The 27242-nt window shown below is 33.2% G+C and overlaps 1 protein-coding gene across 3 annotated transcripts in view; it reads right to left on the bottom strand.

Moving 5' to 3' along the window:
* Nucleotides 1–310: 310 nt before the first annotated feature.
* Nucleotides 311–27242, bottom strand: part of LOC114326037 (facilitated trehalose transporter Tret1-2 homolog) — a 91051-nt gene continuing 64119 nt past the window's right edge. For all 3 annotated transcript variants that reach the window (XM_028274238.2, XM_050647864.1, XM_050647863.1), the window contains 8 exons: nt 21584–21689; nt 15231–15387; nt 14601–14786; nt 13627–13725; nt 10510–10712; nt 10182–10403; nt 2390–2576; nt 311–950 (listed from right to left, as the gene is read on the bottom strand). In XM_028274238.2, coding sequence (XP_028130039.2) covers nt 487–950; nt 2390–2576; nt 10182–10403; nt 10510–10712; nt 13627–13725; nt 14601–14786; nt 15231–15387; nt 21584–21689 — 1624 coding nt within the window. In that variant the 3' untranslated portion in view covers nt 311–486. The remainder of the gene's footprint in view (nt 951–2389; nt 2577–10181; nt 10404–10509; nt 10713–13626; nt 13726–14600; nt 14787–15230; nt 15388–21583; nt 21690–27242) is intronic.

Here is a 27242-nt window from a genome sequence, read left to right as displayed (position 1 = left end):
TGCTTTCGAAGGAAAATATTTCAGAACCCTGTTAGTGATTTCGGTTGGACAAGACGTTTTCCTTGTTGAACTTTTTCTAGTCAGTTCGCTTATTCCTCTGTGGTTTATTATTTGTTCTCTGTGTTTTTGGGCGCTTTTACAATAAAGTCTTTGTCTTCGCATTGGTGATAATTTGGTGTACATTTTCTCTCCACTCATAGAGCCTTTTCATTTCTACTTTAACCTACGAACTTAGCAGTTTTCTCATTTTAGTTCCTGTTACACTTTGAAGTCAGCTAAAAATTTTATTTATATAAAGAAAAAATCAACATTAAAAGCTCAAATGTCTTTATTTTCAAATTATACAAAATATTTTAAAAGTATTTTGATAGAAATACTTTAAAACCAAAATGAGTAAAAAAATAACAATCATTATTAACAATATCACGCATGTAGACCAGATCAGTTAAATCTCAATAAAATTTAATTTTCATTATTTTTTTGGCTTTATACATTATCCATTAACCTTTTTTCTTGACTATTTTCTGAAGCTATGATAATATCTTTTTTGCTAGGTTTAGTAATGGTTTTGTTTCGCTTCGGCTTCTTCTTTTTCGATAACATATATATACTATTTTCTACAAAATAGTCGGTTATCTCGGTTAATTTCTTTTTATGCGTTTCAGGCATAAATATGTATGTATATAAACTGGCTAATACGGATACGACTGCAAAGAACCATTGTATACCAGCATATCCACGGCAAATAGATATAAGTCCATAAAAACTCTGGATAGACGCAAACATCATCAGGTTCGCGACGCTATAGGCTGCGCTGTTAGCGACTCCTCGAATCTCGATAGGAAATAGTTCACTCATCATCATCCAAGGTATCGTTAGCATGCCGATCATGGAAGTTGTCACATAAAGAAGCATAAATGCTACTGGTAAGTAGGCGTGATTTGAAGCTCCTAAAACAAAAGTGAAAAACTATTAAAAGAGTTTAATGAGTTTATACAATAAGTAGGTTCAATGCTCAATTCTCAAAATTGGACGACACACACTGATCCATAGATTTCATAATCTAATAACATATGTGTGGAATATATAAGAAATTCCAGAACACTGGAAAAAACAATTATATGCCTAATCCAGAAGAAGGGAGAAAATCTCAGCTACAAAAACTATAGACGTATATTCTTACTCTGGCTGAGTTAAATCAAGCGCCCGCTTGATTGGCAATTAAAAAACAAAGGGGTTTTCGATGTTGTATTGCAAAAATCTCTTCGGGATTTCATCAATCGATGTTCAAAGAATATCTTCTTACCTTGGCAACATCGAAATTTTCAGTGTTTCACATAGTTTCTGAGGGTTAAAAATGGCCGATATCGCAATTTTTAAATTTCTAATCGCTTATATTATGTCAAAAACTATCCACTTTATAGAAAAATCACTAAAGACCTTTTCTGTTTGAAATGATCCAAAAAAACCTAAAAAGCTTTGTTCGATGCAAAAAATAATAATTTTAGGCAAAAAAACAAAAAAAAAAAACGTTTAAAAAAGTTTTGACCCACTTTTGGACCTGGTAACATGCAAATTTGTTAAAAGGGGTCATTTTTGAGTAAGAATGTGCAAAAAATCCGAATCGGAATATTTTTCCTAGCAGATGCGCAGTGGCTTTCTGGACTAATAGCAATTTTCGTAAATCTGTCAGTTGTGGACTTCTTATTCTTCTTCTTCTTCTTGTTTTATAGACATGACTGTCTGTTTTTTCAATGTACCTCTAGTAAGTTGTCGTTCCATCGTTTTCGTGATCGTCTTCCTATTGGAGAACCGTCTCTCGCTGTCCTGACTACCTTATTTGTTATCATTCGTCTTATGTGGTCATTCCATTCTATTCTCCTGTTTCTTACCCAGTTATTAATGTTATCCACCTTGCATCTCCGTCGTATATTTGTACTTCTAGCTCTGTTCCATAGAGTCTTACCATCGATTTTTCGAAGGGTTTTTATCTCCGCTGTTTCGAGCAATCTTTTTGTCCTCTCTGTGTCGGGTCGTGTTTCTGTCGCGTATGTCATTATTGGTCTGATGACTGTTTTGTAAATTCTGCCTTTCATTTCTTTCCCAATATTTTTTATTCTCCATAGTGTGTCATTCGGGCAACCTGCGGCTCTGTTTGCTTTATTCACTTGATCTTCCACTTCTGTTTCGAGCCTTCCGTAGCTAGATAGTGTGATGCCTAGGTATTTAAACTCCATCACTTGTTCTATTATCTAACCTTCCAGCTCCAATTTACATCTTATTGGATCTGCTTTAGTACAGAAGTTGTGGACTTATGTAAGTATATTGGCAAAATTATACCACAATATCATAAGAGATTCCGTGATATATAAATAATAAATGAACTTACCAGATTTAATCCAATGCGTGGAAAATCCAGAACACGTCATACATATGGCCATACTTATACCACTCACCATCAAGAGGGATCGTCTATTGAATCTCTTCAATAAGTAAGAATTTCCAAAAGCCAAAACCATCCGCATAAAGCAAAGTAGAGTGGAAGCAAAATATGGATTGATGTTACTTCCCATTTCCTAAAACGCAAGAGAAAAATGAAACTTATTTTCCTGTTATTATTTTACAACAAATCTTAGCAAGCAAAGAGTCATCATCATCAGTGGTGTTACAGCTCTTTACGAGCCAAAGCCTTCTTGAGAACAATCCTCTATTCGTCCCTGTCTCTGACAACTCTTCTCCATGCTCTAATTCCAATAGATTTTAAATCATTCTTCAAGTTGTCTTGGTACCTATGCCTCGGTCTTCCTCTTGCTCGTTATCCTATCGCCTTTCTTAGGTCAAAAACTTTTCTGACTAAAGCATCTTCCTCTCTCCTGATTACATGCCCTATTCATCTAAGGCGTCCTATCTTATACGCCAGGGAAAAAAAGCAAAAATATACCATGTTCGGGACACTTGAGCAGCCAGGTTGCAAATGGGTTTTTTGGGTACTATATATCTAATAGGTACATAGACCAGGGCCCATCTGTAAAAATATTAGTACATTTGGACGTTGAGAGGTGACTCAAAATTTTTTGCAGAAATTGCTTGAAAATAAATCAAATAATAATATTTGAGTTATCCTCCTTCTCAAAAAGGTCCGGAACATTGTTTAAAAAATCAATATGTCAAAAAATTAAGGAAAAATTCGATTTTTTTCTTCGTTTTTTGATTATAACTTTAAAAGTATTTATTTCCGAGAAAAGTTGTACTAACATAAAAGTTGCGTAATTAAATTTCCTATAATATAGAATTAGTTAAAAATTAAAAAAATAGTGACCCTTGTTGCAAAATAGCAATAATTGCGAAAAAATCATACAAAAACAAGTATTCGCATTTTACGTTTTTCAACCATTTATGCTACACTTAGGACCTTCATATTTCACCCAGAAAAATTTTATGATATACTAAAACAACACTAATAATTTCATTAGGATCGTTTCAATAGATTTTGCAAAATAAATTTTGCAATCTAGCTCTCGCAAAAAAAATCATTTTTTCAAAATGTTACAGGTCTGAAAACAAAGCAGATAGCAAGTTGACATTTTTTTTACGTATAGAAGTGTAATGTACCTTTCATTTGCAATTTTGCAAAATTAAAATCGATTAACACCACGGCGTCAGAAATTTTTTTAAATAAACATTAATTATTGGTGCTACGCGCAGGACTGCGGAATGTTTGCTCTGATTGGGCATTCCAATGACCTTTGATAATGATTGATACATTTTAATTTTTATTACATTTCGATATAAATAAATAAATTTGTTTATTGCAAAATAAAAACACATAATCTATCCTTTGAAATAACACTTTTATTAGCAAACATTTTCTTTGTTCATATATTTTAACTTATAGAATAAAAGTTTATTATTTTTAAACATAAGCAATTGTTTAAACAATATTTCAAAAACAATAATAAAATTAGTTTGATTTTTGTGGAATTAAAATATTAAAATACAACAAAATATAGAGTAAGAAAATAATATATTAGATAAAGATTGGAAGAAATTTTGGTGGAAATCAACTTGTGTGAATCGAACACCGCTGTCCTGCGCGTAGCACCAAAAGTTAATGTAGATTTAAAAAATTTCCTGACGCCGTGGTAATTAATCGATGTTAATTTTTTAAATTGCAAATGAAAGGTACAGTACTTTTCTATAAGTAAAAAAAATTTCAACCTGCTACCTACTTTATTTTCAGTCCTGTAACATTTAAAAAAAATGAATTTTTTTTTGCGAAAGCTGGATTGCAAAATTTATTTTGCATAATCTATTGCACTGATCTTAATGAAATTTACAGCATTGTTTTACTGTATCATAAAGTTTTTCTGGGTAAAATATGAAGGTCCTAAGTGTAGCATAAATGGTTGAAAAACGTAAAATGCAAATACTTGTTTTTGTATGGTTTTTTTTGCAATTATTGCTATTTTTCAACTAGGGTGACTATTTTTAAAATTGTTAACCAATCCTATGTTGTAGGAAATTTAATTACGCAACTTTTATGTCAGTACAACTTATCTCTGAAATGAATAGTTTTAAAGTTATAATCAAAAAACGAAGAAAAAAATTGAATTTTTCCTTCACTTTTTGACATTTTGATTATTTAAACAATGTTCCGGACCTTTTTGAGAGGTAGGATAACTCAAATATTATTATTTGATCTATTTTCAAGCAATTTCTGCAAAAAAATTTGAGTCACCTCTCAACGTCCATCTCAAAACAGATGCGCCCTGGACTAACATTATAAATACAAAAATGCCCGTCACAGTTCGGACGAGAATTTTAGTTATTAACAAATAAGTGTCAAAAATGGCAGTTTTTTCGTTTAAATCACCACAGGTAAAAATAGGGTAATTAAATATCTTACTTATAGTATCCTTCTTTTAGTTTAGTAGATGAGCAAAAGTTTAAAATGGCTGTTTTTGAATTTTAGTCCGATCATTTGTTGCTTCGGAAATTTCAAAATAAAACTAAAATTTCGAAAATAAAAAATTTGCTATAACTTTTGCAAAAATGTCCTTAAGACTTTCATATTGTATGAAAAGTTGAGCCAAACAGTCCATGTAATGCACAAAAAATTTTAAGACGATTTGTAGATTAGTTTAAATTTCATTTAATTTGTTTATCCCAAAGAGCTATTTTTTGTAACGTTATTGTTCAGAAAATAATAATGTTTTACCAATTCTGTGGAAACCACATGAAAGAAGAATAGTTATATTTTCAACGTATTTAAAAAAAAATCATTAAAAAGTCATTTTTTTTATTCCGAAAATATTTTACTAAAGTAGAGTCATTTTTGGCTTAAAAACAATTTGGAGAACTTTGTTAATATTGACTATTTACTAAAACTACTTTAGGATTTGAGAATCTGGTATTTTTACACGAATTTAAAAAAAATCTTTACGTCTAGGTTAATTACGGTTAAAGTTAGCCACTTTTTTATTTAAACCACATCTACTTTGTTAATAACAATTAAGCAACCTAACTAGCGCCATTTTGAAGTTCAAGGTATATATTTTATATGTAAAAGTTTGAGTAAACTTTAAACTTCAACAAAGTGGTTAATAAAGGTTTAAAAATTACGTCCTAACGAAATCGATTCGTGATCGGTGGATGGGAATTATTAAAATCCGTGCACTCAAGAATGAAATTGATTCTTCAAACATATGCTGAAATTAATATCTCCGGAGCTTTTTGATGGATTTTGATCATCATTTTTTTAATTTGTATGTAGTCGTAGTCTTGTAGAGTACGTTATGTACACATATCCCTATCCAACATTACAAAATGTTAGGGGGCACCCCCTGATCACTCAGGGATATGAAAAATAGATTACGACCGATTCTAAGACCTACCGAATATACATATATAATTTCATAGAAATCGGTCAAGCGGTCTCGGAGGAGTATCACAGCTAACACTGGTACAGGAAAATTTTATAGACGTAAATATATAGATGGCTACTAAAAAATAGGGGTTGGTGATAGAAGAGTTAAAATTAAGAATTGTATGTATTTTTTTATTCTACACCATATAAAATTAAGGTAAACAATTTTGTCCAAAAAGATAAAAAAAGATATCAGAGGGGCAACCCCCCTTATAAATTATGGATATGAAAAATAGGTTAAAACCTATTCTCAGTCCTACAGGATATACCTGCAAAATTCATAAAAATCGGTCAAGCCGCTTCGGAGGAGTATGGTAACTAACACTGTTATAGGAGAATTTTATGTATACAGGGTGTTTGGTAAATAATGGGCCATAGCTTAACCTCAGGTTCCTGAGGTTAAAATAGGCCGATTTAAGCTAACTTACCTTAGTACAAAGTTTATAATATCCGAGATACAGGGTGTCAAAGTTAAACTTTTTTTTTTATTTATTATTGAATTTTTCCTGACAGGCATGAGATATCAACACGAAATTTGGTATGTGGGGTTTTTTTGGGACGAGAAAACTAACTTCCCTACCAAAAGTTATGTGTTGCCCAGAGAGCGCCACATACGTCTTTCAGCACTCATTTAATACGTTCAATTTTTTTATCCTTCACTCCGTATAATTTTGACAATAAAATTTTTATTCCCCTATTAGTTTTCCTTAAAAAAGGTATACCTCTTTCATCTCCCTAAACTCAACCGTTTACGAGATAAACGCATTTTAAATCTGCGGTGCAACATAATTTTTAGCATAATAATATCATTGTAGTTACACCAGAAAAATAACTTAAAACCATAAAATTATCCAAAAATGCATCGCAAATTTCTTCAAATGGAATTTGCGATGCTATGAGATAAATTTGAGAACTGGCACAATTATTATGGTTTTAAGTTATTTTTTGGGTGTAACTACAATGATATGCTAAAAATGATGGTGTATCGCAGATTTAAAATGCGTTTATCTCGAAAACGGTTGAGTTTAGGGAGATAAAAGAAGTATACCTTTTTTAAGTAAAACTAATAGGAGAATAAAAATTTTAATGTCAAAATTATACAGAGTGAGGGATAAAAAAAATTGAACGTAATAAATGAGTGCTGAAAGGCGTATGTGGCGCTCTCTGGGCAACACATAACTTTTGGTAGGTAATTTAGTTTTCTCGTCCCAAAAAACCCCACATACCAACTTTCATGTTGTTATCTCTTACCTGTCAGGAAATATTTAATAATAAATAAAAAAAAAATATTATTATAAACTTTGTACTAAGGTAACTTAGCTTAAATCGGCCTATTTTAACCTTAGGAACCTGAGGTTAAGCTATGGCCCATTCTTTACCAAACACCCTGTATATAAGTAACTGAATAAAATAATAAAAGTGGCTAACTTTGACCACAATTAAACTAGGAGAAAAGTTTGTTTTTTAAAAATTCGTATAAAATACCAGCTTTTGAAATCCCAAAGTAGATTTACTCTACAGTTAATATTAACAAAGCTATTCAAATTGTTTTTAAGCCAAAAATGACTATACTTTAGTAAAATATTTTCGGAATAATAAAAATGACTTTTTTGGATTTTATTAAATGCTTTGAAAATGTAAGCGTTGAGCTCTTTGGCAAGACACTCTGAGCTCTATAGATTTTATTAAATGCTTTGAAAATGCTTTGAAAAGCTCTTAGGCAAAAACAAATTGAATAAAATTTAAACTAATTGACGAATCGTTTTGAAATTTTTTGTGCATGATGTGTACTGTTTGTCTCAAATTTTTATGCAATATTAAAATGTTAAGTTCATTTTCCCAAAAGTTGTAGCAAATTTTTTATTTCCGAAATTTTAGTTTTATTTTGCAATATCCGAAGTAACAAATGATCGGATCAAAATTCAAAAATTGCCATTTTGAACCTTTGCCATCTACTAAAAGACGAATACTCTAAATAAGATTTTTAGTTGCCCTATTTTTACCTGCAGCGATTTAAACGAAAAAACTGCCATTTTGGATGCTTATTTGTTAATAACTAAATTTCTCGTCCGAACTGTGACGGGCATTTTTGTATGTATAATGTATTAGGTATATAGTACCCAAAAAACCCATTTGCAACCTGGCTGTTCAAGTGTCCCGACAAAAGCCTTATTTCTCTGGACTATTAATGAATCTGACTTCGTCATTTGTGACTAGGTTAGTACACGGGATCTTAAGTATTCTCGGAATACACACATATCTTCGTTCAACGTGAACTATTCGAAACCTTATACCAAATATTCTTACTTTTATACCAAAAGAGAGGTTGTGGCTCTTGAAGAAGGTGGAAGAGACATAGGAAATTTGCAAAAGTTTACAGATTTCAACAAAAGCTTTGCCATTGTTTTGATGAATTGAAAAGACAAATATATGGTTTTTCAATTCTTTCGTGTATGAATGGGTAGATTCATATTAGATCAAAAGAGAGAAAACGCCCACATAACAATTTCATGTTCTTAGTAGATTCATAGAACATACTTTTCAGAAAAAGTATATACTGAGAATATGCGTAATTACCATTGGGAATGTGCAGAGCACATACTGAGTATATACTACATTACAGTACTTAAACGTTCTGTGTATATACTTAGAATGTACTATCGAACTTCTTTTCAGTTTATATGTACTAAGGATATACTTTTTAGGATATTCCAAGGACGTGCTATAAACCTTCTATTTATATACTTAGATCGTACTACCGTACATCTTTTTAGTATCTGGGAAGGATATACTTTTAAGAATATCCCAAGGAAGTGCTATATTGCTCAGAAGTATGTTTTCAGCATCACCTAATCTCATCTTAGGTTCTACTGGTTCTACCAAGTACCTAGTTACATATTTTAATTGCATATGAGAATGTAGTTAGTAAATTCTACAATATTACTTAAAAAGTAAGTATGTATAAATTTTAGTTATTTATTATAAATATTATATAATATTTATCTAAACTAACCTATAAGTAACTAAAATTTATATACTTAAGTATATGTACTTATTCCAATATATATCCTACTATTTAAGTAATATTGAGTTACCAAAATGAATCATATTTTGAAGCCCCGCAAACAAAATAAAGAGATTATGTATGTTCCTAATAGTCCTACTCCTTTTAGTACTTTATCGTTCGCCTTCATCCTTAACACTGCATAATTAGACACAAATGTCTGTTTTTGTTTTCATATTTTACCGTTGCGTACTTAATCCCTATCCAGGTAGGAAATGGTCAGAATGAGACTGGCCGTTTGCAGTTGAATGGAATGGCCCATATCATGTCGATATAATCCCGATCCGATCTTTTATAATTACGTGCTTTTACGATCTGGTGATAAAAATGGTGGATGATGTATTCTTTCAGTTCTTTGTAACTGAATGTACCTAATCCAACGATGTAAAAATACTCATGGTAAACTCGAAATGGTAAATTCATTTCAATTATGAAAACGAACATTTTTGTTTCGTTAATACAATTAGGTTCAAACTTTTTTACCATACAATTAAAACAATTTTAAGAAATTAATTTGTCCAATACTAACTACATACATAAATTTTATTAATTATTCCATAAATAACGAAGTTAATTATCCATAAAGCTAACATTATTAGATATATAATATTTTTAATATATTTTAAAAGTATGTATGTACTTATAAGTATGTGTTAAGAATATACTCAAATATACTTTTAAAGAATATTCGATAAAGGTATATTCTAGGAATAAACTTTTACGAATATTCTGAGATACTACGTACATGAATGTGCTCAGTATATTCGGTACGTGAATATTCTTTGAAGTATATGCAAAGAACATGAAATTTAAAATGTTTTTTAAGGTACATGCTATGCATGTACTACGCATATACTAAAAAAGAATATACTCCGACGAATGTTTGTAGTATATGCTTTGAACATGATGCGAACATCATTGTTATGTGGGCGATATAATTAAATCGTTTGTGGTTATGTCTATCAAAGTACATGTCACTTTTGTAGCTAACCACTTGAAATGGAAAATAGCACAACACATTCGCTGGCCGCTCCGTGTGTGAATTTGTATTATCCCGAGTGTCTGACGACGTAGGGATACAAAAATAATGTTATAAAACTCTATTTATACCGATTCATAATTTTAATACTACTCGCAGTGTTATAAATATTTAATTATTAATATTTAAGTTAAAAAGAACAATTAATTTACCTCTAAAAATGTTACAGAGTAAAAGAGTGTGATGTATATGCCTGAGAACATCTGAAAGAAATACATCCCAGTAAGCAGTAACATCGGTTTATATCCTGTAGGTTTAAGGAATTCTTTCAGAATGCTTATGGATCCCAAACTATTCCTCCTTGCTTGGGCTTGGAGTTTTTTCTGATGTTCTTTCTGAAGTAACTGTAGATGCAGTTCAGCTAAAGTCTCACTCTGCAAATGAAATCAGATTAACCCAGTATCTACCTACATTTATCTTTAATCTAAATAATCTAATACGTCTTTAATCTAAATTTTTAAGTTGATTTTGCTAACGTACCCTGTTATCAGGTTGAGGCTGATTCCTATTCAACCAGTGTAAACTTTTTGCAGCCTCTGGAAATTTGCCTTTTGATACTAACCAAGGAGGACTTTCGGGAATAAAAAATAATAGAAACACTGGCAAAATACAATATATGTTGCATAACCAAGCAGCCGTCCTCCAGTGCAAAAACCATCCTTTTAAGTAACTAAGAAGCATACCTGAAAAAGTAGTAAGTCGTTGAATGATTATTACATGCACTACATTATATTACACACTATACTGATGAGACTTTTGTCAGGTTTGAGAAGAAAACAAAGAAGATGAGGCTCATAATCAATGAACACAAAACTAAATACATATATGTATATGAACAACAATATCAAAAACAGAGATATAATCGGACAGAACATCACCATCGATAACTTTAACTGTGAGCGTGTCAACATTTAAGTATCCTTCAACAACAATAACTGACGATTATAAAGATGAATAGAAATAAGCAAAACCTTATAAAATCGAAACAATTAACAAGACATACAAATATACAATTATATAGAACAGGGGTGGGCAAAAAGCGGCACGCGGGCCGCATGCGGCCCTTTACACATTTTTTTGCGGCCCGCGGGAAAAATGTGGATTATTTTTTTTAAGTTTTTTTTTAATTATTGCTAATATTAATATTTAAATATAGTTAATGCAGCTATTAATCAACACTTTCGTAGCGGGTGATTTTTCCACAAATTTTCATCATAACGCGGGCAATTATTTGGGTTTCCGGCACAGAGTTTTGTCGGCTCTCTCTATGAAATCCATGAAATTTGAAGAGGAACAATAATAGATATGGTAATATGTATTGAGAAAACTTAAAAGATTATTTTCCAGTTCAAATTGATTCCGTACCAGTCTACATTCAACTAGAAATTATAGATTAATTTACATATTTTTGCAATATTTTTACAATATTGCATTTTACAAATCTTTGCAAATGTCCGAAAGTACATATGTAGGTAAATTATTTATAGTTCGACTCACATTTGTGAACAAACATTTTGAATAATGAACATTAAAAAAAATCCATTGAGGACCGGAATTGGTGATGACTTATTAGAAATGACAGTTAGAATAAATACTTCAAAATTTCCACCCGAAATAGAAAGAATCAAGAACGAGGACATAAAACTACTAAACTAAAACTTTATAAAAGCCATTAAGACCGCAGGCGCAAAATTTCGGACCAATGCTTTATAAATGCAATATTTTTTTTGGAATCCTGAGAAAACCAATAAATATTTTTGAAAAATTTAAACGTCGAATGAAAGATTAAATTATTACCGAGGGCAAGTCCCTAAAATAAACAAAAAGTTTCTTTTGAATGAGATATTTAAAATTAAAAATCACACTCAATTTTCTCTTCGTTTTTACCCCTGTAACTTATTAAAATAAATATTATATAAGTGTTTGGATACTTTCGGCCCTCGGTAATAATGTAATCAATAGTTCTTCGTTTAAATCTTTTAAAAATACTTATTAGTTTGCTAAGGATGCGAAAAAAAAATTAATGCATTTAAAAAGCATTGGACCGTAATTTTGCGCCTACATTCTTAAGGTTCGTTTTTCGTATTTTAATAAATATTATTGTAAGTTTGTAAATAATAAATACATAATGCGTTTCATAAACCGATTGTGTTCATGTGTTTGACCGGAGTAAGATCACCTGAAAAACAACATGATTAATATCCATACCTTCCACTCACTTTGCAGCAGCTTGAACGTAGTGAAAAACATTCAACAGCTTTTTTATTGTAAATTATTCCGCGATTCAAAAACTTTTCCGGTGTGCATCACTCTACAATTTGACAGACAAAAAAGAAATTGAAAATAAAAGTTGTCAAAGCTTTTTGTTTTGACAGGTTTTTCTCTTTTATTAACTGGTTTTATTAAACCGCCAAAGGCGTTGGACATCAACTCAACTAAAACTCAAAAGCTACTTAACAGATTCACCTGAAATTGTTCACAGATTTTCTTTAGACATTTCGTGAAGTAAGGCTGTCGAGATATTTTTTGTTTTATGCTTATTTGTTGTTTAATAATAATAAATATGTTGATTTTTACCCTTTACAAAAAATTTTGCTATTTTGGCTTCTGAGTGATATCAAAAACTTAAAACTCGTTAACACCAAAAAAACTCGATAGTGTTATAAAAGTCAGCTAAAAACTCATAAGTTAATAAAATATTTTTGAATTTTTTATTTCATAATTATGATCCAATGACGAGTTCTGATATCTACTTAAAATCCATTTTTTTGAGGTGTCTGTAAAAATTTGTCGCCGTTGGCTTACTTTTCAATATTGGGTCTTGAAAGTTTTTTTGCATATCCTTTGAATTGTCGTGAATATGTCTGTTAAATTTAAAAATAAAATAATTCTATCATAGTTTCAAACCAAATTCACAAACATGTGGTTGAAATGTTAATTTCATACCATACTCTCCCCCCCCCTCTAAAAAAATTAGTAAAACGTTGAAAATTCGAACATAGGTAAAAAATATTTCGGCCCTTGGTAATAGATCAAAAACATTTTATGTCCTTTTCTAAAAAGAGTTTGCCCACGCCTAATATAGAACAATCATACGACCGCAGTAGTGTTATATGGTAGCGAAACGTGGATGATAACAAAGGCAAACGAAGAGCGACTGCATGTTTCGGAATGAAAAATCCTAAGGAAGATCTTTGGGTCTATGCTTGATGGAGCAGCAGGACAATATACATAGGATAAGAACTAACAAAGAGCTCAAAGAACTATATCCAGACGCTTACATAATAAAAGAAAAAAAGTCCAGAAGACTCCAATGGGTAGGATATCTCAGAGGATATTCTGACAAGAGAATAGGAAGGTTGGTAATGGAAGAAGTCCCAACTGGAAGACTCCGGTGGCGAAATAATACAGCAGGAGAGCTTACAGCTATGTCCGTGGAGAACTGGATGGAGATTGCTCCAGACAAAGAGGAATGGAGGCATGTTGTCAAGTCAGCTAAAACTCACGAAAGCTTGTAACGCCACGAAGTAAGTAAGTAATGTTTAAGACTTAAAACTGTACACTATTATTCAAGGTTTATTCATATGTTTTACTTACCTGCTGAAGCTAGAGTGGGAGCCGTTACCACTAAAGAACCTCTAATATCTACTCTAGCAATTTCGGATATATACACTATAGCAGGAATACTTGACCAAGCTAAAAGTGTAAAGTAAAACTAATTACACATTTTTATATAAATAAATAAGAATCTAATGCCTGGTTGCACCAACAGATCTTAAGCTCCAGCTTAGACCAGCTCAGCTTATAGATTATGACTGTCTAGATTATGTCTTTAAACTCAGACAGCAACTTAGCTGAGAATAACGGAGACTTGAGCTTAACATCAGTTCAACCTGAAAATTAATCTAAAACTCAATGGTGCAAAGCTTATGTTTCATAAGCTGAGCTTAAGGAACGTGTTAAGCTTAAGACCTATAAGTGCCACCAGGCATAAGCGACATTAGAAAAAAATTAACTTATGCCTGGTTGCACCAACAGATCTTAAGCTTAAGAAATACCTTAAGTTCAGCTTACTTAACATACGCGTTGCACCATTGTGTCTTAAATCAATTATCAGCTTGCCACAATGGACTGCCACGTGGATTGCCTCTTAAACTTCGTCTCAATTAAGACGTGTTTAAATAAAAATCGAAAATTATAAATCTATAAGCTGAGCTGGGCTAAGCTGGAGCTTAAGGTTTGTTGGTGCAACCAGGCATTTACTGTGTATACTATGAAAAATACTTATATGTTTTTTATATCTTTAATGCCTGGTTGCACCAACAGATATTGAGCTTAAGACGTACCTTAAGAAAAACATACGTGTTCCACCATTGAGTCTTAGATTAATTTTCAGCTTGCTAAAGTAAGTTTCCACGTGGCTTATTGCCACAAAAATCGAAAATAATGGTTCAACGTACGTGAGACATAAAGTGGCCCTACTTATAAGCTCAGCTGGGCTAAGCTGAAGCTTAACATTTGTTGGTGCAACCAGGCAGAAAGCACACAGAACAAGAAAATTATATACTTACGTGTCCCAAATCCAGTTAAAAATCTCCCAACTAATATCTGAGGTATACTTTGGGCACTTGCTATTAAACACCAACCTAAAATGGACGGTAAAATGGACAATTTAAGCGCCCACAGTCTTCCAAACCTATCAGCAAAAATTCCACAAGTTATAGAACCGAATGGTACAGCAATAACCGCAATACTAGCTAAAATATGTCGTAATTAGATATAGAAAAATACTCTATGACTTGTACACACTTCTGTGTATATCAGTCAAAAGGCAACAGGTGTATGTTTTCAAAAAACTGAGTGTGTAAAACATTTATTAAAAATCAGCTTAATACTTTCAGCATATCAAAATGCCATCATCAGAGCTTCGTCTTGTAGGTGTAAACACCTCAATAGAAGAGTAATTGTTGACCAACATATTACATTTAAAATTGATTTAGGACTAAGCCTCTGATCATGGTTAAAAACCCTTAAAAATATATATAATATCACATCGATGTGAGTTCTTCACAATATGGCTACTATACCATCTATTACATTGAACAGCTGTTACTGACATTTAATTCAAAACTGTCAGTAACAGCTGTTCAATGACAAAATGGAATGATCAAAATAATTTGTCATACATAAGAAGAACTTACCTACCCATGCTGATTCTGGTTTTGTGGCATACAATTCTCCGTCAAAATCTGTACCATTTTGGCGAGTTTTATCTAATGCTGGTATCAAAATTCCGGAAAATGCCATGGAAAGTCCTACTAATATGTGTAACGATACTGCCATAAATGTAGCAGCAATCTAAAAATGAATTACGTCCATCTAAATTCACTGTATAGTAAAACAACCGTTAAGGAGATACAGATATCATAACACGTAAACCATTCAAAATATCTTGGTTGTTGGACTAACTACAAGCTTGACCCACAACAAGAAATTAAAGCAAGAATTCCTCAAGCTAGGAGGGATTGTTTCTTCAAAATTCGTGGTCTACCCTGCGGTACATAATATCGATCATCATCATCATCATCAGTAGCTCGACAACCCTTTTTGGGTCCTGGCTTGTTCTAGGATTTTCCGCCATTCTGTTCTGTTCCTTGCTTTGTTCTTCCAGTGGGTAATCTCAAGTGTTTTCAGATCTTGTTCCACTTGTTCCATGTATCTAAGTTTGAGTCTTCCCTTTGACCTTCTCCCTACTGGTGTTTGCTTCATTATGTGTTTTGGTGTTTCGGTCTCCAACATTCGTTCAACATGGCCCATCCAGCGCAGACGTCCGATCTTTATGGATGTTATAACGTCGGGTTCGTTGTATGCTGCGTATAGTTCAAAATTATATCTTCTGCGCCATACGTCATTTTCTTTCACCCCCTTATATATTTGTCCAAGGATTTTTCGTTCAAACGTACCTAATAAGTTCTCATCGCTTTTCGTCAGTGTCCATGTCTCTGATCCATATATAAGGACCGGTTTTATCAGGGTTTTGTATATTTTGCATTTGATTTTTCTCGTGATGTTGTTAGATCTTAGATGTTTAATGAGTCCATTATATGTTTTATTAGCAATATGTATTCTTCTCTTAACTTCTTCGCTGACATTGTTATCTGCGGTAACTAGTGAACCTAGATATGTAAAAATTTTTACGCTTTCGAAGTTATAGTCTCCTATTGTCAGATTCTGCAGGTTTTTTGGCCTGTAGATTTGCTGGCCTTCATGTATTTGGTTTTCATTTCATTAATATTTAGGCCACTGTTTTGTGCCGCTCTTTCTATAGCATTAAATGCTTCTATCATTTCTCTTTTGCTTCTAGCTATGATATCAACATCATCTGCAAATGCCAATATTTGTATACTTTTTGTTATTATTGTTCCTCTGGTGTTGACTTTTGACTCTCTAATTATTTTCTCTAATGTGATGTTGAATAGAATACAGGATAGGGCATCTCCCTGTCGTAGGCCCGTTCTAACATGGATTGTATCTGTTAGTGCGTTTTGAATTCGAACCCTGCTTTGTACTTTTAGTGTTTCTTTTACTATTTCAATGAGATGAGTTGGAATATAATATCGATATCAAACTAAAATTGAAACTTGTTCAATGTTTTGTTAGGTCTATTGTTCTATATGGGTCCAAACGTGGACTCTTAAAGATAAAGATTCTTCATAAGTTGGGGGCATTTAAAATGTGGGTGAACCGAAGAATTTTTTACTGCGCGAAAAACAAATGAAGAAGTTCTAAACGGACCCAATATAGAAAAACATAATATATTTGGGTTATCTGGGTCATTTGCTATGTAACGAAAAGTACTATATTCCTCAATTGATCATCACGGAATAAACAGAAGGGAAACGAGATATTGGAAGAAAAAAATTGTCATTGTTGCGTAATATTAGAAACTGAAATAGGGAGACAATCATTTATTAAAATGAAAAAGTTCATGTGCTGCCGAGACATAATCTGAAATTGAGAACGAGAATGTTAAGGTGAGATGTTTTCTCCGTTCTGATGTACGGCATGGAAGTTTGGACACTAATAAAGTTAAACATTAAAAACATTGAGGAATTCTAGATGTGGTGCTCCAGGAGAACGTGGAAAATACCATGGACGTGGAAAATACCTGGAATATTTAGGCCACATAATGAGAGGGGAAAAGTACTCCCTGCTAAGGCTCATAATCCAAGGAAAAATCTCGGGAAAGAGAAATGTGGGACGTAGGAGGATTTCATGGTTGCGAAATTTAAGGGAGCGGTACGGGTGCAGTTCAATACAATTGTTCAGAGCTGCAGCCAACAAAGTGAAGATTGCTGTGATGGTAGCCAACCTTTGATAGGAGACGGTACTGCAAGAAGAAAAATTAGAAACTGGACAGCTAGGCTTTTAGGGACTTACGCATACAGCTGAAAATAGAGAAATATTTGCCACCATAACCGCTAAACTCTAATGATTGAGAAGAAAGTATGTATTTAGATTGAAATATTCCTGCAGATTTATTAACTAAGAGTTTCTGTAGGGTTAAACATTATGAATTTATGAACGTGATAGGAATTACGAAAGTTAATAGTTTGACAGGGCTCAATAAGCCATATGCTTTTAATTTAATCATGGACGAAATCATCAAAAGTGATTTGACTAGTGAAAAGACTAAGTAGTCTACAGATTTAAAATAATAGCAAAAGAATTTAATAATACAATCTTATATCAGAAAACAAACCGTTAGTAATGAGCAAAGAACCAATAAGATGTAAAATAGAAATTGATATCATCAGCATTGAAAAAGGAATGGAAGTAAAATATCTTGGAATTCCACTGTCCAGCTATGGAGACCTAGACAAAGGAGTAGGATATCAAGTACAAAAAGCAAATAGTCTGACAGGATGTCTTAATAACACTATCACAGGCAACCAAATAACGTTTACAAAACGTTGAAAAGACACGCCATAATTATCACCAACCAGGTCAGTTTATCACGTTTTTCCGAAGTCGAATGTCACGTGAATATGTCCCACCATAACTGACGTCATATTTATCACGTTTTAAATACGTGATATCAAAAATGTAATTTTTATGTCGTTTTTTTAGATTATTTTTCATTTTATGGTTTTAAAAATACACAATAATAATTGTTCGTATGAGCATTGTTGGTATTGCAATTTTTCATTTAACTGTTTTAAATTTAGTTTATAGGCTAAAAGTAAAACCAAATGGAAGACTTTATAAAATGCATAGAAATACAATATCCTCAATAATACTGTGTCAAAACTGAAACAACATATAAACTAATAAATAATTTATTAACAAAATATCCAGCATAATATCTTAATTTAACGCTGTCCATTAACTCAAAAAGGATCGTGAACAAATATAATTAGTTCATTAACAGAAAATAAACACCAAAACATAACCTCAAACAGTTTTCAAGAAGAATTATTGCATTAGACTTAGACTAACTCACTTAAGAAAAACGAATAAAAATCTCTTAATTAACACGTTTTGAACTAAATATTATCTAAATGAAAAGCCTTATTTTACCACACAAAGCACGTAAACAATAAATGAAAAATTTCCTATGGCCATTTAAGCTTATCAACTATAAACGAAATTGTTTTGACAGTTTTGAGTCAATATACAACATTAAACACTATAAGCATTAACTCTTTAAGCTCCTCCCAATTTTGTGACGTCAGAGTTGGGCTGTCGGAAAAAGGTCGGAAATGAAAACGTGTTTTTAAACGTATTTTAACGTCTAATATTACGTATTTAAAATCACCTACAAAAGACGTTTAAATGACGTAATGTTCAAACACGTGTATATATTCAACCAAAAGCTGACGTTTCCTTGACGTTATTGACGTCACTTGGTTGCCTGGGATATGGCGAAACCGAGGTATTAACACAGTGCACTGTGATGAAGTCAAGAATTTATAAAGCCAATTTAAGACCAATAATGACAAAGGTATGCATCAGAAACAAAACCTGACTCAGCCACTACACAAAGGCTATTGGAAACGGTAGATATAAGAGTACCTAGAAGAATTACAGGAAATACTTGAGAGATCGAAAGATGTACACATTAGATGAAAATTTAACATACACTGTTCAAAGGAATCGACAGTAATCGACAGAATAGAAGAGAAGAATGGAATAGCCCTTATCCTTAGAGTATGGAAAATTTTTTACCCTCTCCCATCAACAATGAGAATTGCTTATAAAGAGGAAGAAAAAGAAGAAAAATATTTTGATAAGCGCGAGTGTTATTATACAGTGCGCTGGAATAAGTGTTACCCACCCCCCTCCCCTAATTAACTTATTTATTTTTTGCACATAAGCAAAACGCTCGAACTGGTCGATTTTTAAAATAATCATAGTATATTATAGCATCAATGTTTCGAACTTTACGCGGCCCCTCTTCAGGTGACAGTGATAACTTAGATTTTCTTAAATGGGAAAGTACATCATGTGACACCTCATTTAAAAGCTTTTGAAAGGCTGATTACAAAAATGTATAATACTTTAATCCTTTTTGAGACCGTAGGCGCAAAATTTCAGTCGAATTATTTTGAAATGTATTCATTTTTTTCGAATCCTGAGAAAACTAATAAGAATTTTTGAAAAATTTAAACGCAGAATGAAATTTTACAGCATTATCAAGGGTCAAAAGTCCCTGAGAACTTCTATAATGATTATTTTAATAAGTCACAGGGGTGAAAAAAAAAAGAAAATTGAGTCGGATTTTTAATTTCAAATATATCATTCAAAAGAAATTTTTGTTTATTCTAAAGAACTTTCAGCCCTCGGTAATAATGTAATCTTTTATCCTGCGTTTAAATTTTTCAAAAATACTTATTAGTTTTCTCAGGATTCGAAAAAAATGAATGCGTTTAAAAACAATTCGATCAAAATTTTGCGCCTACGCTCTTAAAAAGGATTAAAGTATCCATTTTTGTAATCAGTATTTTAAAAGCTTTTAAATGAGCTATCACATGATGTACTTTCCCATTTAAAAAAAATCAAAGTTTTGCCTGTCACCTGAAGAAGGATCGCGTAAAGTTCGAAACATTGATGTTATACAGTGAAACGCGCTTATTAGAATACCGGTTAAAGAAATATCCCGGTTTAAGGAATAGAAATTTAAGATCTCAAAATGTTTTTACTAAGCACATATGAGCCGTTATTAGAATATCCCTGTTATAGGAATACTTTTGCTTGGCACGAAATGACAATAAATGATGTGTCGAATGAAAGCTTATCAATCATCCAAGGATGGCACTAAAGGTGAGCAATTTGACATAGGACTAGAACCTAGGTTTTAGAAATGTAACCGGAAGTACTGTTTTAAAGTCGCTGAAGACTACTAAAGACGAGAACAAATATATACTTCCGGTTTCATGACTGTCTGTCCGTCCGTTTGCGAATATAACTACTCCGTTATTATTACAGATAGAATGACAAATGAGGTGTCGAATGAAAGCTTATAACCCAAGGATGGTACTAAAGATAGAATTTTGACCTCGGACTTCAGGTTGAGTTGCAATCGGAAGTACCTTTTTAAAGTCACAGAAAAAGTATAAGCGATATATTATTAGACGTGCCTTAGTAAGATGAGAATGTATCCTTTTGGTTTTTATATCATTTCCAGTTACAAAGTTCAAAACGGAAGTGTCATATTATAGTCACAGAAATAGTACATGTGACATATCAGTCGAAGCGTATTGAAAAGTCGAGCTTGAATCTTTAGTTCCGGTTTTGAAGTCATTTCCGTTTAAACAATTATGACTGAAAGTTTAGTAATAATAAGTCAAAATTAGTGAAATTGTATATGAATTGAGGCACAGTTACACGAAGAGTTCAAATATCGATTTCCGGTTCTACTTTTGGTTACTTTGGGTGAAAACCTATGACTTACGAAGTCCAATAATTACTTATTGTGTTTCCATTTGACCACGCATTCATTTTCTCTTTGTATATTTGACAAAACCAAATTAAATTTCAACAGAGTAGCCGAGCAACATGCACCATTTTCCACAGCAGTTCGATTTTATCGGCAACCCATCAGCCACTAACTGCAATAGCGTTCAAATACCAGCATTATTTCGGCCACATGGCTCGGCCATACTGAGATATTTTCATTGGCTGCTGCAATGTTGCCAGCAACATACCGAATATATATTGCCGGCAACATATTGCTTTAAAAACTAGCCCGTCTAAATGCCCCTTAACAATCGACCTGTCCGAGCGTTTTGCTTATGTGCTGGAAATAAATAAGTTATTAAGGGTGGGGGGGGGGTAACACTTATTCCAGCGCACTGTATATCAAAATATTATTTAACGGTTACCCTGGCGTAAGCCATCTCTATTAAGTATAAAATTTTAATTGATTCTGTATATTTGTTAGAGACACATTTGTTGCAGGCAGTCCTGTGCAGTCATGTGTTTTATTTACACTATTTTTTAGCACACCCAATATCTAAATTATTAAAATAACCTAGGGATATAATTTTCTTACCTGTGGTAACAATGTTCTAAAGGTTTTGGCATCATACCTGCTGAGGGACTTACAACTTCCTATTAACTCTTCAAATTGTGCATCTCGCTTTTTTTCTTTGTGTATGCTAAAAATATAATAAATTATTTCATTGCTTATCTTTATTTAAAATGCAAATGAATTAAATTTAAATTAGTGGTGTTCATAAATCATAAATATACCAGTGATAACCTTAATTAAGAATTTATTTTATATCATCCTAAAATATAACATAAATAATAGAGCGAGTAGTTGAAATACGAATAATGGCATGAAACAGATCTTTCTTTGTAATGCAACGTCTAAGGAGATTTTTTAAATAGAGCGCGCCGCACCGGCAAAAAAATCGGATAAACACGCATATTTAACAATTAAAAAACAACGGTATAAATTAAGGTTAGAAGCGATCACTCTTCAGAATCGAAGCTGAATGTTTAATCATCAATTTAAGTATCTGGCAATCTCAAAAATACTAAGGCCGCGTTCAGAGTGGACGAGCAAAGAGCAAAGAGCAAAGAGCAAAAAGTGCACGTTCAGAGTGGAGCGAAGAAAGAGTACGACCAAAGAGCAAAGAAGTGCTAAACCAGAGTGGGAGCTGGTAGTTACGCGAGACTAGAGTTTAGTTCTTTCCCACTGAAAGTTATTTTCTTTTTTTTTTTTTCGAAAACTCCTCATTGAAAACGTGGTACTTCCTAACTCGAGGAAATTGTTAGAGAATTCATCGTAAAGGCAGGTATACATATGCGCTCTGCTCGGTGTGCGAGCCGCTCGCGCGCAGCATGTCCGTCAGATTAGTACGTGTTTTCAAGTGGCGCACAAACGGCCCGCACACGGCGCACCACAATCTAACTACTGTCGGTTTTTCAACAAAAGCTTTGATGGTTCGCAATACGTATTTGGACGAGTTTGCGAGTGGTTTGTTGGTTTTGGTGCGCCTGAGTTGAAAATATCAAAAAACACATTCATAAATTAAAAATTTAACTTTGTTTCTGGTGAAGCAACACAGTTGGAAAAAGCAGATATAATATTATAATTGTCACCGGAAAGCGAAAAAGGTAACGCACAACTTGAAAGAACCTATAGATTTCTAGCTTCGTTTCTGGTGCAGCAACGAAGTTGGAACAAGCAGATATATTATAATTGGGTCACCGGAAAGCGAAAAAGGTAACTCACAACGTGGAAGAACCTATAGTTTTCAGGGACTACCTATTTCGCTTTCCGGTGACACATTTATAATATATCTGCTTGTTCCAACTGCGTTGATTCACGAGAAGCAAAGTTAGAAAACTATAGGCTCTTCCAAGTTGTTAGTTACCTTTTTCGCTTTCCGGTGACACAATTATAATATATCTGCTTGTTCCAACTCCGTTGCTTCACCAGAAGCGAAGTTAGAAAAAGTTGTGCGTTACCTTTTTCGCTTTCCGGTGGCACTATTATAATATATCTGCTTGTTCCAACTCCATTGCTTCACCAGAAACGAAGTTAGATATCTATAGGCTCTTCCAAGTTGTGCGTTACCTTTTTTGCTTTCCGGTGGCACAATTATAATATATCTACTTGTTCCAACTCCGTTGCTTCACCAGAAACGAAGTTAGAAAACTATAGGTTCTTCCAAGTTGTGCCTTACCTTTTTCGATTTCCGGTGACACAATTATAATATATCTGCTTGTTCCAACTCCGTTGCTTCACCAGAAACGAAGTTAGAAAACTATAGGCTCTTCCAAGTTGTGCGTTACCTTTTTCGCTTTCCGGTGGCACAATTATAATATATCTGCTTGTGTCAACTCCGTTGCTTCACCAGAAACGAAGTTAGAAAACTATAGGCTCTTCAAAGTTGTTCGTTACCATTTTCGCTTTCCGGTGACACAATTATAATATATCTGCTTGTCTCAACTCCGTTGCTTCACCAGAAACGAAGTTAGAAAACTATAGGTTCTTCCAAGTTGTGCCTTACCTTTTTCGATTTCCGTTGACACAATTATAATATTTCTGCTTGTTCCAACTCCGTTGCTTCACCAGAAACGAAGTTAGAAAACTATAGGCTCTTCCAAGTTGTGCGTTACCTTTTTCGCTTTCCGGTGGCACAATTATAATATATCTGCTTGTGTCAACTCCGTTGCTTCACCAGAAACGAAGTTAGAAAACTATAGGCTCTTCAAAGTTGTTCGTTACCATTTTCGCTTTCCGGTGACACAATTATAATATATCTGCTTGTTCCAACTGCGTTGCTTCACCAGAAACAAAGTTTGAAATCTATAGGTTTTTTCAAGTTGTGCGTTACCTTTTTCACTTTCCGGTGACAATTATAATATTCTGCTTGTTCCAACTGCGTTGCTTCACGAGAAACAAAGTTATATTTTTAATTTATGAATGTTTTTTTTTTATATTGATAACGATTTCCGAAGTGAAAGTCGAAACGTCAAGTAAACTTGATTTCAAACTCGAATTGTGGCTTATGCCCAAATAAAATAGTAAATCTTATTTTGTATTTCTCACGCCGCGCCGGTAAGAAGACTACAATGAAATGACCTTTTTTACATTGGTCCGCATGTATATTTTTTATTTCAGCTTCGAGATGGATGACGTCACTAGTATGTAAATGCCAAAAAATTATATTTTAAAAATAAAAATCGACCTGTTTCCGGATTTTTTCTTAAAATCGTCATCGTCGGTTTACGAAATAATGAATTTATTCCATTTGGTTTTGCCACACTGTAGAACTAGTAATAATTATTAAGTTACATAATATTTATTTAATTATAAAATTGCATAAAGTTATAAATTTAAAAAGTCATCGTCGTCCTTTGAATAGGGAATCTTTCGATCTCATAACAGGCTTCTTTGAATCATAATACTTGTTTTATAACACTTCAGGTATCAGGTTACCGAGGTTCATTTTTCGGAAAAATACCAAAATAGTCCATGTAATGAGACCGATCCCGTCTGGAAAAATTTCTGATTCGGTTTCTTTGTGGATTCCTATACAAGTACAGTTTGATAAAATATTTTATCTACGATAAACAAATAAAAAAACTGTAACTCTTCGTCACTGCAATTCATTTCTATTCTACAATTTTTAGAACTTTGACATTTAAAAATTTTAATTTCCTTCAAACCACAAAACTGTCAAAACTTTTCTTGTAATTTATTGCTCATTATGTCATCACCATGACAACGCGAAAATTAAAGATATTTGACTATATGAAAGTGTGTCAAAAACAGTGCTAAAAAGTAAATCCCATTTAAAATACATTGTTACTTCACGCACACTTTAAACCCTTCACGCACTGCTATCTATAATGATAGTTTTCACAAACCAAAACCTTATACATAATAATATATGACATAGAGTAGATGAAATTGTTTAAACAATTTCTGCCCAAAAATTCCGCCCGGTGCTCTTCAGATTTGACAAAGAAACCGAATCAAAATTTTTTTCAGACGGGAGCGGTCTCACAATATGGACCAAAGAGTGCGAGCGGGAAAATCAAACTTGTTTGGTTTCGCCGCTTTGCTCTTTGCTAGCACTCTGTGTACCTCCATTTCCCAGTATGAGTTTGATTTCTCCGCTTTGCTCTTTGCTCTTTGCTCGTCCACTCTGAACGCGGCCTAATGAAGTCAAAACTTATTTCACGAGATGCAATAATCCAGATATATAAGACCATAATACTACCAGCAGTCGTGTATGGAGGCGAATCATGGACTCTAACAAAAAGAGAAGTAAATAAAAAGATGAAAGATGAAATAGTTTTCAATCCTAATAGCATTATTATTAATATTTAAAAATATTAAAATATTACTAAAAGATTTTTAAATTGAAAACTTATTGGTCCATTTTCTTGGTAACACCTCCATGGCTTCTAAAATTTGCAAGCCAGATGGGTGCGGAAGCGAAGAAGACAAGAGGAATGCAAAAAACTTACAATTCACGACCCCGTCTGTTCAGCTGGTAAATGGACAGAAAATGGACCTAAGTTACTCAAAGAAGTAACGACCAATATAAAAATATAATAAAAATTCCATTTTTATTCAGTTGCAATGCGAAGGCAAAACAATCCTATTTTTCACTTAAAATACGGAGAGCAGTCCAGCCCTCTGAATCGACGATTTTCGACTCTTGTTGGAGTAGTAGTAGTAATATTTTAATATTTTTAAATATTAATAATAATGCTATTAGGATTGAAAACGATTTCATCTTTCAATTGCCAGATGACGCTAGTCACCTAGTCCATTCACTTCAGTTGCGGTGTGGGGGATAAACTCTTGGTATTGATCACTTGAGGTATGGAGAAGCAGGCCTACGTTCTCTCCAATGAGACTCCAACAAGAGTCGAAAATCGTCGATTCAGAGGGCTGGACTGTTCTCCGTATTTTAAGTGAAAAATAGGATTGTTTTGCCTTCGCATTGCAACTGAATAAAAATGGAATTTTTTATTTTTAGAAGTAAATAAATTGCTGGTGTGGGAACGGAAAATCCTCGAATGATATATAGCCCTTGCAGAGACAGCGTGACAAACGAATTGAGGCGCAGATACAATAACGAGTTAGAGTCTCTATTAGGAAAGGAAAATGTAGTCAGATATATAAAGAGCAATAGACTCAGATGGGCAGGGCATGTGATACGCAGTAACGACAATCGCCTTATTAACAATGTGTTCTGGGAAAGGCCAGATGGAAGAAGGTCTGTAAGACGGCCTAGAAAAAGGTGAAAAGATGGAGTCAAAGAAGATCTGGAGAAAATGGGAGTGAGACAATGGAAATTAGTGGCACAGGACCAACCAACATGGAAGACAATAGTAAACGCGGCAAAGACTCACGAAGAGTTGTAACGCCATTGATGATGATGATAATGATGATAAAATATAACAAAGAAATTATGTATCAGTCATTAATGCCTGGTTGCACCAACATTTTTTAAGCTTAAGGCGTATCTTAAGCTTAATTCACGAAATATATATTGAGTCTTAGATGAATTTTCAGCTTGCCACAATGGATTGCCATTTCTTAAACTTCGCTCAGTTAAGACGTGCTTAGATCAGAATCTGAAAATTATGGTGCATCATAAGTGAGACTTATGCCTGGTTGCACCAACAAATGTTAAGCTCCAGCTTAGCCCAGCTGAGCTTATAGATAGGGCCAATTTAAGTCTCACTTACTTTGCACCATAATTTTCGATTCTTATCGATCCAATCCACGTGGCAATCTATTGTGACTAGCTAAAAATTGATCTATCACTCAATGGTGTAACGCGTATATTTCGTAAGCTGAGCTTAAGGCACGCCTCTTTTTTGTGACATCCATTTTATAGCAATCTATTTTATAAAAAATAATAAACAATACATATGAGTGTTAAGAGTGTGACACAGTCAGTATTTACCCAGTGTTGAATACCTAACAGAGTACAGTTCTTAATAAATTAATTGAATTAGTTTGAATAGTACAATAGTAATCAGTGGGAATGATTAGTTAGTGTTGAGGTCAAGAGTGTCTGTTCTTTTTAGTCTGCTGCTTTGTAGGGGTGTCAGGAGATTGGTGACCAATATGTTTGGGTGAACCTGTAGTCTATTGTGGTACTTGGAGCACACAGAAACAATTTCTTCTTTAACGGTTTGGACTTGGAGATCCCTATGTATATTATCGT

Source organism: Diabrotica virgifera, chromosome 3 (genome assembly GCF_917563875.1).
Source record: "Diabrotica virgifera virgifera chromosome 3, PGI_DIABVI_V3a".
Taxonomy (NCBI): Eukaryota; Metazoa; Arthropoda; class Insecta; order Coleoptera; family Chrysomelidae; genus Diabrotica; species Diabrotica virgifera.
Note: the sequence above shows the minus strand (reverse complement) of the source record. Positions and strands in the feature narration are given on the sequence as shown.